The sequence below is a fragment of the Rhinoderma darwinii genome, chromosome 8 (genome assembly GCF_050947455.1).
Source record: "Rhinoderma darwinii isolate aRhiDar2 chromosome 8, aRhiDar2.hap1, whole genome shotgun sequence".
Lineage (NCBI taxonomy): Eukaryota > Metazoa > Chordata > Amphibia > Anura > Rhinodermatidae > Rhinoderma > Rhinoderma darwinii.
The window spans coordinates 100,902,319-100,918,223 of record NC_134694.1 but is presented as its reverse complement, the minus strand read 5'-3'; the positions used below and the strand labels follow the sequence as shown (position 1 = coordinate 100,918,223).

General features: G+C 33.3%; 1 protein-coding gene across 1 annotated transcript; it reads left to right on the top strand.

Moving 5' to 3' along the window:
- The first annotated feature begins 1,578 nt into the window (after positions 1-1,578).
- Positions 1,579-3,920, top strand: LOC142658797 (brain-specific homeobox/POU domain protein 3). The gene is made up of 2 exons (XM_075834412.1): positions 1,579-1,756; positions 2,028-3,920. Exons 1-2 carry the CDS (start codon positions 1,637-1,639, stop codon positions 2,937-2,939), a joined length of 1,032 nt encoding a protein of 343 aa, XP_075690527.1. The 5' UTR covers positions 1,579-1,636; the 3' UTR covers positions 2,940-3,920.
- Positions 3,921-15,905: the final 11,985 nt, after the last annotated feature.

The following is a 15,905-nucleotide window of genomic DNA, read 5'->3' as shown; positions in this document are numbered from 1 at the left end:
TTTTTTTTTTACAGATTTTTCACTTTCTGGGAGTTTTTGGATCTAGGGGCCCCAAAAAACTGTTTATAGTTCACGAATCCATTGTGTCTTGCATAACATTTTTTGGCGACTACCAGATGGGCTCTAAATAATACTTCCACTATCGACCCCTTATTCATCCTGGGTGCCTGTATCCAGGACTTTATTTTTTTTAGCTGTAATGTACAAGAATATTTCTATATACCAGTACATCATTGCCTGTACATAATAACATGCCCACGCATCCATTAGTGGATATCTAACAACAGGTATTTTTGAAGGACTGCCTTTGGTAGGATAGATAGATAGATAGATAGATAGATAGATAGATAGATAGATAGATAGATAGATAGATAGATAGATAGATAGATAGATAGATAGATAGATAGATAGATAGATAGATAGATAGATAGATATGAGATAGATAGATAGATATGAGATAGATAGATAGATAGATAGATAGATAGATAGATAGATAGATAGATAGATAGATAGATAGATAGATAGATAGATAGATAGATAGATAGATATGAGATAGATAGATAGATAGATAGATAGATAGATAGATAGATAGATAGATAGATAGATAGATAGATAGATAGATAGACATATTTTTTTTATACACACATGCACATACTTGTCAATAAAAGAAACAAGAAGTAAGATAACACAATAGTAGAAATTAAAGTTACTCCACTTATTCCAATAGTACATACATTTTCACAAGATTTCCAATACAGAGGAATAATATTTCCTGTCTTCTGCCACTTATGTCAAGGAGGGAGAATTCTGTCCTAAAAGATGTCACATAAATATCCAAATAATTATTTATATTTATTAATGCAAATAAGAGATAAATTATTCCATTTCAATGAGCTTGTACTAGATCAAATAAAAAAGAAAAAACCCAAATATGTATTCATTGTTGTTGTTTTTAAATATTAAATGCAACATAAATAAATAAATAAATAAAAGCTATGAATATAAAAAAAAACACTGGTCAATGCATCAATGTATTATGGGCTGTAATGTGATTAATAATAATAATAATAATAATAATAATAATAATAATAATAATAATAATAATATTTTAAGTTCATGAGAGCACAGAGTCTATAGATAAATGCACACAAGCAGGGGGTTGGCTACTTTGTATCCTTGAATAGAGACTTGTAGTCACGCTTTGCCAGCTGTAATTTTTGTAGCTAGTAATTTCCTCTCTTGGATGCCTTCTCTTTCATTGTCTCACAAGCAGAGAGCAGAAGATCCTCTTACTATGAGCAGCATGCTGTGCAATGTAACAGTTCATGCACACAATGGTATCAAGATACATCCTTAGCCACCTGACTGCCTGCTGTTCATCAGGACTCAGGGGAAGTCTAGAGGAGTGAGGGCTTGATGATGCTCCGAGTGATCTCACTGCCTCCAGCTCATCTTTCAGCAAGGAGGAGTCCTCAGCTCTCAAAACTCCTCCAATCCAAGAGTTAGAAGGAGGGGTCCCGGCCACTGATACTGTGATAAGAGTCAGACAATAACAACACACTAAAAAGAGCAAAGCTGAACCAAATTACAACCTGCTCATGCACTAGCCACAAGGCTATTCACACTGCCCTTCACGATGATGTCCATGAACAGCAAGCAGCCTTTCAGCATGCATCCCATGCTACATGAGCCTAAATATGCGTCCCTCCACTCCAGCTCAGAAGCCATTCGTAGAGCCTGCCTGCCAGCACCACAGGTAAGCATTCAACATCTTGCATTTAACGTGCCGTAAAATAAATTAATAGATTGGTCAGTTCCTAGATCTAGGTAATGTTGGGGAAGGTAAAGTGTTAATTTTATTCTGATCATTTTTTATTAAATTTAATAGTATTGGATAGTTTCATGCTGGAATGATACTCGTAGATGGTGCGGCAATATGTATGGCATATGTGGGTATTGTGTTGTGGTTAAAAAATTGTATTCAACTAAGAACTTTGCTAAAATCTTAACATGTATTTTTTTTTCAGCTTCAAAGCAATATCTTTGCTGGTTTTGATGAATCTTTACTCAGAGGAGCCGAAGCTTTGGCTGCTGTGGATATTGTAACTCAGAAAACACATCCGTATAAGCCTGATGCCACTTACCACACCATGAGTAGTGTGTCCTGCACGCCAACGTCTTCTACAGTGCATCTGCATCACCCTTCAGTTTTAACAACGCACCATTCACATCATCATCATCATCACCATCAGTCTTCACAAGGCTTAGATGCGGACCTTCTAGATCACCTAAATCCTACTCTAACCTTAGGAGGTATCCCGGGACAAGATGTCGGATCAACAAACTCCCATCAACACGCTCATATGTCTGCCATTAACCACATGGCCCACCATACACAGTCTATGAACATCTCTCACAACCATGCAATGGTTACTCATACAGCCATGTCCTGCTCCGAAAATGACACAGACCCAAGAGAACTTGAATCCTTTGCAGAAAGATTCAAACAAAGGAGAATAAAACTTGGTGTAACTCAGGCCGATGTTGGTTCTGCCTTGGCCAATCTGAAGATCCCAGGTGTTGGTTGTCTCAGTCAAAGCACCATTTGCAGGTTTGAGTCCCTCACATTATCTCATAACAACATGGTGGCCTTAAAGCCCATTTTGGAAGCCTGGCTAGAGGAGGCAGAAAGAGCTCAAAGGGAAAAAATGACCAAACCAGAAATCTTTACTGGGGGTGACAAGAAACGCAAGCGTACCTCCATTGCAGCCCCAGAGAAAAGATCACTAGAAGCTTATTTTGCTGTTCAGCCAAGACCTTCTTCAGAAAAGATTGCAGCTATTGCAGAAAAGCTAGACTTAAAAAAAAATGTAGTGCGGGTCTGGTTTTGTAATCAGAGGCAGAAACAGAAAAGAATGAAGTTTTCGGCGACATACTGAGAAGTGGTGCCCTCTTTTGAACTGACCAATAAACTGTTTTCCATCTAAGGGAATTTAGATACACTGACATCTTGTCTTCATACCTTGGCATAGAGATGAATTGATAAAGAACTCGGACATACAGTAATAGTCACCTGTAAAGTTGTGCTGGTGAGTGGAAAGCTTGGGATAATATCTTTGGTTTGGCGTCTATGACCAAAACTCCCTTGACTTTATCAAATTCCAAAAACAAAGAAAGCAAAAACATTAAAAACAAACCACAAACCAATCAAAAGGAATGGGAAGCAAAACTTGAAATCCTGTATGAATCTGTTTCTCTCAGTTTGAACTAATCTTTTATATTTATTATTGTAAATATTACCCTGTGATGATATTGCACCAGTGGTTAAAAGTTTAAGTTATTTACTTATTTAATTTGCTATAACGCACACATGCACACAAATACTCACACCAAATATAATTTCATTTAATATGACCGAAACCCATTGATTCCAACAGTCCCTGTCTCTGCATGGTTGTTTTCACTTTCCAATAACTGTTTTGTTTCTACCTCATCATTTGCTAGAAAGCACATGTTCAGATCTGTAAGACTCTGTAGGAAGCAGCGAGTAAGTTCAAATAGTCATGACCCTGCAATTCCACTACAAAGATGCTTTGACAATCAAATTAGTTTGTTCACATTTCCCCCTAGGTTCTCCCTTGAAATGGATATGACGATGTATGTGAAAGTGCATATTGTCTATAGCATTTCAGCACAATATCACCATTTCTGTGTGTGTTACTTTAATTTAATACAGATATTAATTGACTACATCGGCGAGAGTTTTATATTTAAAGGTTTTAACTTATATGTAATCAATTTCACAATGGATAATTAAAAGGTAATTATTTTGGAAATATTTAAATATTTGCACTTTTTTGGCAAGATACACGTTGCTTGGCATAGAGGGATTTCCCATCTGTTTTTTTTTTTTTTTTTAATGGAGCATTTAATTTTCTATGTGTGTAAAGAAAGAAATTTTGTGTCTGTGTATGCTACAGAATTTCAAATAAACCATGCACGATTTACCTCATTCTTTCTCTGTACTATTATTTTAGTGCAATTATCTATGTTGTAAACCAGGACAGAATATAGATTTCCAGTGATATATTTAAGAAATTTTATATAATTTTTATTTTGTTGAAAACGGTTATAAAAACCACTAAAAATGAAATATAAATAAATAGATGTGATAGGAAGGTGATACTTTTGCTGGATAATTGAGAAGGGTCACACTGTACGACTTAAATTTCCTGGAGATTGCAGAAACATTGTATATATAAATGTCATGACAAAATGTAGCAGTTTGCAAAATATATCAGAGCGTTAAAACATTTTATATTTTTGTACTGAGGCAGTTTTATTTTATGGGCAAGTACAAAGTCAGGGTTATTTCAGTTCCCAGAAAATATTATCTAAGCAATAATTATTCATAAACAATTAATAGCTATGACTTAATGTAGGTAAGTGTATAATGGAAACAGTAGTGTAAACATATTTGAGAAAAAAAAATATACAGTATATATATATATATATATGTACATATAATTGTATACTGTATATATTATTATAAATATATTTAATATACATTTTATATATTCGTTTTTTACCAAACACTATAATTTATTAAACTCTATATAACATAGGTTTGCGAAGCATTGTTCAGCATAAACTACATTATTAAATTATCTTTTCTTTAAATATATATTTAATAAAAATAAAATAAAAAGCTAAAACTATTTTCAATGCTATCAAGACAAACAAATGTTATATAATACCATTCAGAATTTTCTGTTAACTTTAGCCTGAGGATAGAATATTCTTACAGTAAGGTATTGACAGCACAAACCATATTCCTACAATTATCAATTATTTAAAAAAATGATAACATCTTCTCAAGCACTGTACCGGGCCATAATAAAATAATTCTAATAATTAGCTGCAATATTTGCTATTAGTACTGTAGATCATAATTATTTTTATGTATGTAAAATATTCCTGGATGAATATTAATTGTACCAATATTTTAGCTGTGGCAAGTAAATGACCTATCTTGTCTTCTTTTTATTCATTTTTTATATTTTTATATTCACTTCATTGCCATGTTCATAGAATATTATAAATTAAAACGAAGCAGTTGCCTTGTAATAACAAGGTGCGCAATTATGTGCCCATACAACAACAAAAACCTTGTATTTGGCAATTGTTAGCATTTCAAGAAGGTCGATAGGAATTATAAGCAATTTAATTTTTTTTTTTTTACTGTGCCATAACAAGCATGGTTGGCTAGTTCCATCTGGAAAAACTAAAATGATAAAACATTGTTTATATTGTTTGAGATATTACATGTATTCTGGAGATTTATCCAAAATTTTGTTAGATTGTTTAAACTCTAAAGAGTATGAAGGTTTTTTTTTTAACAGAAATCCTTCTGTGCTAATAATTCTTATAGCTACCTGTATAATATTGGTATTTGTCCACTTTAGGTTTCTCTTGACCTTATGCTAATTTTTCTAAATTAATATTTATTTCTTTTAATTCTTTTATAAACTCACTTTTAGAATTATTCTATATAATACACACTATTCTTTTGTTAACATTCGATAAAAATAATTTAAATTTTTTTTACTAACCCTTTAAAAAACGTACTAACCCTTTAAAATAAACGTACTAACCCTTTATACTGCAATTCTGTGAACTCATCCATTATAGATTGAGCTACTTTGAACAATTTGGTGACTCAGCAAGGTTGTTGCCATATAAGAAAACACACACACACACACACACACACACACACACACACACACACACACACACACACACACACACACACATACACACACACACACACACAGACACACACACACACACACACATGTTTTATATTGTTTTAAAAAATGTATTTTACAGAGTATCTATAGACAAATATTGCATAGCATGTTATCATATTATATCATATATATTAGATATTGTTAATATTAATACCTAAGAATACACAAACATAGGAACAGATAGTTTTTCAGTTTCTTCCTGATTAAACAAATGTGTTACATATATATATATGTAACGACTGTATGCAAGCATTGCCACACTTAAAAGAAATACATTTGAAAAAAAGTATACATTTTACATTTTAGATGTGGTTGTGATTAAATTAATAGTATGAGTAAAGCTACTTTATAAAAGAAATTCAACATCCTACTTCATAAAATCAATAAGACTTCTTGCTTTGTTTTTAAACTTTAAATTAAAATTAAATGCATTGACTTCAAGAAGAACCATAAAAATCAAAGAAATATTTCATTAACAAGGAGATGAAATGTCAATAAATACTACAAACTAAGTGCACAACAAAGATGCTTTAGTAGCAGAGATCAAAAACATATCAGAAAGGTTGTCCCACTAGAATTCCTGTAGCCAAGATTGATTGGAAATACTTTGTAATTTAAAAGTAAAAGACAACTCACAACAAATATGAGTGCAGGCATTCTAGAAATTAAAAAGAGTTTCATTTTAGGTCGAAATCAGTAAGTAAAATTTGACATCGGTTTAGCTGAAAGCACAGCTAACGATAAAAGAAAACAGAAGCCTATGCAAATCAATGACCCTGCTTTATTTCTTGTTTAAATTTACAGTTAAATAAAATGACTTCTACAATGAACAGACATTATATAGTTAATTGATATGCGTATATGAAATACAATATATTACAGAGCAAGTAGAGCTTTTATCATTTTCAATAGTTGATTTAAATTAAAATCTTGTTGTTATTATTATTTATTATTATATTATATAGATAGAGAGGATATAGATGTAGAGAAAGACAGAAGGAAAGAAAGAACATAGGTGGGGAGATAGATAAATTAGATGATAGATAGATAGATTGATAGATGATAGATAGATAGATAGATAGATGATAGATAGATAGATAGATAGATAGATAGATAGATAGATAGATAGATAGATAGATAGAATACACTACTACCTAACTAAAATGTATTTCATTCTACACTACTCTCTCTCATACAACAAATATAAAAAAACATTAAAAAAACATTATTTTTGCATGTACATACTGGGATATTATATTCAACATCGTGCTCTAAATAACAAATGAATATATTGTATGTTATTAACCAAACCTTTTATTTCATATTCTATCTGTCTCTGTCCGTCCGTCTATCTATCTATCTATCTATCTATCTATCTATCTATCTATCTATCTATCTATCTATCTATCTATCTATCTATCTCATATCTATCTATCTATCTATCTATCTATCTATCTATCTATCTATCTATCTATCTATCTATCTATCTATCTATCTATCTATCATCTATCTATCTATCTATCTATCTATCTATCTATCTATCTATCTATCTATCTATCTATCTATCTATCTCATATCTATCTATCTATCTATCTATCTATCTATCTATCTATCTATCTATCTATCTATCTATCTATCTATCTATCTCATATCTATCTATCTATCTATCTATCTATCTATCTATCTATCTATCTATCTATCTATCTATCTATCTATCTATCTATCTATCTATCTATCTATCTATCTATCTATCTCATATCTATCTATCTCATATCTATCTATCTATCTATCTATCTATCTATCTATCTATCTATCTATCTATCTATCTATCTATCTATCTATCTATCTATCTATCTATCTATCATCTATCTATCTATCTATCTATCTATCTATCTATCTATCTATCTATCTATCTATCTATCTATCTATCTATCTATCTATCTATCTATCTCATATCTATCTATCTATCTATCTATCTATCTATCTATCTATCTATCTATCTATCTATCTATCTATCTATCTATCTATCTATCTATCTATCTATCTATCTATCTATCTCATATCTATCTATCTCATATCTATCTATCTCATATCTATCTATCTATCTATCTATCTATCTATCTATCTATCTATCTATCTATCTATCTATCTATCTATCTATCTATCTATCTATCTATCTATCTATCCATCCTATAAGATTTAAAAGTTACCTGGCTAATGTCTTAGCCAGGTAAAATATAACAAATAACATATAAATAAAAATATAACAAATAACATATATATATAAAATAAAAACATACTGATTTCCCTGTGCAATAAAGGAAGTACAGATTTATCAGATATTTAATTTATTAGGCATATACATCTTTTTGTAATTAACATAATAACTTTTTACTTGCAGTGTTAGGGCTAGTTCACATGGAGTTTTTGGGCGCAGTTCTTGACGCGGAAACCGCATTGGAAACCACGCAAAAAAACACGCCAAAAATGGGAGGCGGAGGCATTTTTATTCCTGCGGCCGGAAAAAAACGCTCGTAGGACAAGAATGCAAAATGGTCTTTCTTCCCGTGGTTCTGTCTCTGACATCCCATTAAAATCAATGGGAGGCAGAGAAAGCGTTTTTCGCGGCGTTTTTTGCCCGCAGCGCTAGAGGGATGTGGCTGAAAAACGGCATGGAAAACACCACACAAAAAAAGCGGCAAAGAAAGGGCAGGCAGGGCAAAATCTGCCTCAAAATTCCTGAAGTACGTTTGAGGCAGATTTTTCTGCTTGCAAAAAAGTCAGTGTGAACATACCCTTAAAGTTAGCTCCTCAAAATAAAAATTAAATAAAGATATCTTTTATTAAATTGTCCCAATCAATTATACTTTGCATATGAGAAAAAAAATATTATTCCCATAATCATTTCTACAATAATTTATTTAAATATTTTAAATCTGATTTTAATGTGTCAAATTTAAAGAATAATTGGAAAAATATATCGCTTAATAGATTACACTGCATGAATATGATGGTAAATTCCAGAAAATGGGGTGAAGAGATAGATAAGGATCATTCAAAGACTTTGCCAAAATTTCTATTTAAGAAATAAGTGAAAAGAGCAAATGAAAGCTTATTGATTAAAGTTTCAACTTCCAGCTTTAAAACAAATTAATTGTCCTCCTATATAGAAACTGCAACATTAGTTTGCCACTGAAACAATTAGTTGAGTTTTTGTCAAGTGAAAAAGACACTCCAAAATCAATGGAGGCTTGTGAGAATGGTTTAAGTTTGCAGTAAACTTTGTGGAAATGTATCCAACTCTCATTAATGTATCTATCCTTCACTCTACCCGAACCATCACTCACTCTGGTTTCAGACTCCCTCAAATTCGTAACTTGGCATTTCGCCTGGGACCACATTAATCCTTTTCTGAGGGCATTAGACAGGGAATATATTTTATTGTGTACACTTTCCCAATGAATGAGGGACTTGTTTTTAATCACGTTAGCATCTCCGAGGTCCTTGTGCTGGCTGCCCTTTTAAATTATGTAGTATTGTTGTTGCTGCTAGAGTGTGTTGTATTGAGGGTGTGTGTTCACCCAAAACATCCACAGAAACTTTTTTTTAAGTAAGCTGTCAGGACCATGGACAGAGGCACTGACTAGTAAATTCTTATAAATGGCTACATGCATGTGGGATTAGATAATACTATAGCTACATGTATGTAGGCGTAAATACTATAGCTATAATAAAGAAAATAATTATCCTAATCAAGTAAAGCATCTTGTCAACACATACATATAAATACAAACCAAAGAACATATACATATAAATACACACCAAAGAACACATACATATAAATACACACCAAAGAACACATACATATACATACACACCAAAGAACACATACATATAAATACACACCAAAGAACACATACATATAAATACACACCAAAGAACACATACATATAAATACACACCAAAGAACACATACATATACATACACACCAAAGAACACATACATATACATACACACCAAAGAACACATACATATAAATACACACCAAAGAACACATACATATACATACACACCAAAGAACACATACATATAAATACACAAATGAACACACACATATAAATACACACCAAAGAACACATACATATACATACACACCAAAGAACACATACATATAAATACACAAATGAACACATACATATAAATACACACCAAAGAACACATACATATACATACACACCAAAGAACACATACATATAAATACACAAATGAATACAGATAGAAATGCACCAATGAAAACATATGTATAATTTCACAAATGAACATATGCATATAAATGCATCAATAAACACAGACATATAAATACACAAGTGAACACATACATACAGGTGCACCCGTGAACGCATTGTACATACAGCAAACACTATAAAACACATACGACTGATGACTGCTGATTTATTAGCTGTCTTAATTATTATGGATTTTCTATAAGCAAGCGCATATATATACACATATATATATATATATATATATATACACATATATATATATATATATATATATATATATATATATATCTACATACACATATATCGTTAATGAATTCTTCTTTGTTCTCTTATCTAATTCCTGTTTTTTTTTTCCATGTAGCGGAAAGCACATTTTCATAAATAGACCTTGGCCAAGTGCTTGGTATGAAAATTTAATGAAGTCTGGATGCTGAGTGCAGCCTGGGGGGCCTTTGAGAATCATTTCAGTGCAACATTAGCAGGGCCCTTCTTTCTCTCTCTCTCTCTTACTTTTCAGACACGGTAGACAATTGAGCCTTTCCAGACCCCTTTTTACTTTACAGACTGATCCCCTAAATAGAAGGAGGCAAAAGTAGGGGAACAAAATTTTAATTTCACTCCCATTCAGTAAAAGAAATGTGGAGTGGAATGACCTGATCATGAAAAATATAACAGGTGCCACATCTCACACCCCTAGTATTAAAAGTTTTAAATGCAGGCAATGCAATATTTATCACCTGAGATAATAAAAAGGCAAGTCAGTATTTCCCCGTCACAAATTCAAACAGCTTGACCAAATGCTAAGATGAAGCATCTATTTGAATTCTATTCGGAAGATTTTTCTTAAGAATTACTCATTCTATTCTTATTTTAAAGAATGGATCTGTTGGCAAGATCCAGGTAAGCGCTTATGTACTGGGTTTTGAAGGGTTAAGTTAAAGGGTTTTAATGAGTATTAAAGTCCTTATGAAGCTGCAGCACTAAATTTGCATGTTCTGCATGATAATTAATGTTATGCTAATATTTGTAGCACTAAAAAAAGGAAAGAAAATGACAAAGCATTTAACAAATAATAAACTAGGAGAACACTAGAGACATAGGAACGGAGTTACAATTAGTAAAACTAACTTAATGAATCATTCAATTGCCTTTGGATTGTCGTTAGCATGATCACTTATCAACCTTTGATCCTTTTCAAGTCTTAGACAAATAAGCCCTGTGGAGCTGAGTCTTTGCCTAGATAGTAATGAATATGTACTGCTATAAAACAATCCACATGAGAGCTTCACATGCAAAATGTCAAAACCAAACTGTTTGCATATTAAAGTAGGAAATTCAGTATTTAATTACCAAAACTTTCTGAAACATAACTCTACAAATCATAACTAGATAATCGTCAATGTTGGAATAAGGAGTTATTGTAATCTTTATAGGTGTTTGTATTTTGAAGAACTTTATACTCACGTTTAAGTCATATTTTAATATTGGTTTTAAATTTATTTTAATTATTATTCATTTTTCTTTTTAAATAGTTTGTGTTGATCAAACTGGTCGGTCTTAGGAAAGTTGATTTTGATAAACGTGTGTCTTTTTTGAACCTAAGCAACTATATATACAAGGATAGCTGAATATTAGGAAGAGTACATGTAATATGAGGCATAATAATGAATGAAACAAAGGCTTATTACTTTAACAAAATACAAAAAAAAAAGTTGCATTTATTTGAATGCACCATAACTACTATATTTACTGTTAATATTATTTTAATTACAATGCAAATATTATATCCTATTTGGTTTTTTTATTACCATAAAAACAGCTTTAATTCTTGCTTTATTTAAGGAAAAACATCTTACTTGGGGTTTCTGTCTGTATATGGCAAAACGATAGATAGATGGATAGATAGATAGATAGATAGATAGATAGATAGATAGATAGATATGAGGTAGATAGATAGAGAGATAGATAGATAGATAGATAGATAGATAGATAGATAGATAGATAGATAGATAGATAGATAGATAGATAGATAGATAGATAGATAGATAGATAGATAGATAGATAGATGATATGAGGTAGATAGATAGATAGATAGATAGATAGATAGATAGATAGATAGATAGATAGATAGATAGAGAGAGAGATAGATAGATAGATAGATAGATAGATAGATAGAGAGAGAGAGAGAGAGAGAGAGAGAGAGAGAGAGAGAGAGAGAGAGAGAGAGAGAGAGAGAGAGAGAGAGATAGGTAGGTAGATAGATAGATAGATAGATAGATAGATAGATGATAGATAGATAGATAGATAGATAGATAGATAGATAGATAGATAGATAGATAGATAGATAGATAGATAGATAGATAGATAGTTAGATCCAAAGCTAATTTGTTATTTAACTCTTTGTGGCTGCAGTTTTAGTGTATTGCAATGGCTCACTGCTTTAGGTTAACCATCTGAAAGTCTCTTGAGAAAAAACTTGTTGAAAACTGATTAACTTGGCGAGTAAATCTATTTAATTTTTTCATTCTGCACTGGTGTCATATCCCAATGACTTCACAATATCATAAATATAAATGTATTTTGTCCTAATGTGTAGATGCTTAGAATGAATTCTTTAAGACCTCCTTACTTGTCTATGCATGAATATATAACAATGGTCCAAGCTACAATACTTCGTGCTGCCATTTTGTTTTCTAAATATTTTACTAAAACTGTTCCTAGTGCAAAATCTAAGGCCTCATGCACACATCCTTCATTATTTTCACATCCGTTTAAAACGGATCCTTGTGTCCATTGTGACATCCGAGCGGTTTCCGTTGTTACTCCGCCTTCATTCCGTTTTAAATGGATATTGTGCTTCCGTTTGTCTTCCATCAGACAAGGATTGTATGCAAGAGATTAAGTCCTTATGACCATTTACACAAAGTTATTTTTACATCGCTTAGGAAGTAAGTAGTTAATGAATTGTAAAAAATAAATGCATCGGCACACCTTCATTACACATCACAAAAATAACAAAACAAATATTCACCCATACACAAATTCATTAAAGGGATTGTCCACGTTGAGCAATCGCTTTTTATTAGAAATGCCCCTGAAAATAAGCCGCTCACAGGGTCTCCCGCTGCTGAGACACCAGAGACCAATTTTTATCTGCAGGGAAACCTGGTAGCAAGTGTTTAATACCCCTGCAGTGCCACCACAGGAGAAATGAAGCATTATGTATATTTAGATCTATGGGCTGCCCGTATAATTCATGTGCTGCGTCCACCAGAGAGAGAAATGCTCTTTGTTACAACTATCCGGTCTTGACAATCGAAAAAGGTCAAGAATGAGGGACTTCCCTCTGTAAACGCTTATGGGGTATTAGAAAATAGGCTTTCTAAACCAGACAACTCCTTTAATATATATATATATATATATATATATATATATATATACTAAAAAAAATACCAAAAAATATATACAACACAAAATTATCGTTGCACCCTAGCTCTATTTTGGTGCCTCATCATCTGTTTCTCATTAAAGGAGTTGTCCAAGATTAGAATTTTTTTCTTGAAACAGCACCACTTATGTCAATTGGCTGTGTCTTGTATTACAACTCATTCTCATTCAAGGGAATGCAATACCGGACACAACCATTGGACAAGAGTGAAGTCATTTCTGTAAACATAAGCAGACCCACTTGTCTGTTTTTTGGACAACCTCTTGAAGCTCCCATTGAAAAACAATTGTAGGCTATCTGGGCCTGATTCATCATTAGGTATTCTAAGTGAAATGTAGCCAATTCTGAAGGTCACTACTAGCTCAATATATTATGTTTTCTAAACTAAATAGTTGAGCTGTACATGATTCTGTATATATAGATGTGGTAATTAGATTGGGTGAAGCTTTGTGGTGGAATGATAATTTCACCTCTTCCAACAGCATAAATGTGTTCTTGTATGCTACCAACTAACTGTACACATTTAGAAATGTTTGTGCCATTGTGTATGTCATTACGAACTTTACCTACTTTACATAGTATTTCATATTAGTGTTTGGTAATATTTCTTTAGGACCCGACAGAGCTTTCCACATCTTAAAATATTTGAGTATCAAATGGGTTTGAGTGGATTATAATGTACCCCATCACTCCAGATATAAATAGGGGTTACTTTGATGTGTCAGAAGACTATCTTATGTTAAATTTCCCTTTAAATGAACATGTCTCAAGGGCTTATATACCACAGTGGCAGACCGTACAATTGCTATGGGTCCTTTTAAAGAGAAGGTCCCAGCCATGGTTGATTCCATTCCCTTTGCTATTGGGAGGCAAGAAACTTTGCTGGTTGCCTCTCCACAGAGTAATTGCATTGTTAGCCAACAAGAGAGTGGGGAATTGGCCCATGGGTCATAGAAAATATAGGCCTTTTTGTCTTGGATGAAAAAACCTGGCACCATAATGGGAGCCCATTTTGATCTTTGCTACAGTGAAGGAAATAAGTATTTGATCCCTTGCTGATTTTGTAAGTTTGCCCACTGTCAAAGACATGAACAGTCTAGAATTTTTAGGCTAGGTTAATTTTACCAGTGAGAGATAGATTATATATAAAAAAAAGAATAATAAATCACATTGTCAAAATTATATATATTTATTTGCATTGTGCACAGAGAAATAAGTATTTGATCCCTTTGGCAAACAAGACTTAATACTTGGTGGCAAAACCCTTGTTGGCAAGCACAGCAGTCAGATATTTTTAGTAGTTGATGATGAGGTTTGCACACATGTTAGATGGAATTTTGGCCCACTCCTCTTTGCAGATCATCTGTAAATCATTAAGATTTCGAGGCTGTCGCTTGGCAACTCGGATCTTCAGCTCCCTCCATAAGTTTTCGATGGGATTATGGTCTGGAGACTGGTAGGCCACTCCATGACCTTAATGTGCTTCTTTTTGAGCCACTCCTTTGTTGCCTTGGCTGTATGTTTCGGGTAATTGTCGTGCTGGAGGACCCAGCCACGAGCCATTTTTAATGTCCTGGTGGAGGGAAGGAGGTTGTCACTCAGGATTTGACGGTACATGGCTCCATCCATTCTCCCATTGATGCGGTGAAGTAGTCCTGTGCCTTTAGCAGAGAAACACCCCCAAAACATAATGTTTCCACCTCCATGCTTGACAGTGGGGACGGTGTTCTTTGGGTCATAGGCAGCATTTCTCTTCCTCCAAAAACGGCGAGTTGACTTAATGCCAAAGAGCTCAATTTTAGTCTCATCTGACCACAGCACCTTCTCCCAATCACTCTCAGAATCATCCAGATGTTCATTTGCAAACTTCAGACGGGCCTGTACATGTGCCTTCTTGAGCAGGGGGACCTTGCGGGCACTGCAGGATTTTAATCCATTACGGCGTAATGTGTTACCAATGGTTTTCTTGGTGACTGTGGTCCCAGCTGCCTTGAGATCATTAACAAGTTCCCCCCGTGTAGTTTTCGGCTGAGCTCTCACCTTCCTCAGGATCAAGGATACCCCATGAGGTGAGATTTTGCATGGAGCCCCAGATCGATGTCGATTGACAGTCATTTTGTATGTCTTCCATTTTCTTACTATTGCACCAACAGTTGTCTCCTTCTCACCCAGAGTCTTACTTATGGTTTTGTAGCCCATTCCAGCCTTGTGCAGGTCTATGATCTTGTCCCTGACATCCTTAGAAAGCTCTTTGGTCTTGCCCATGTTGTAGAGGTTAGAGTCAGACTGATTAATTGAGTCTGTGGACAGGAGTCTTTTATACAGGTGACCATGTAAGACAGCTGTCTTTAATGCAGGCA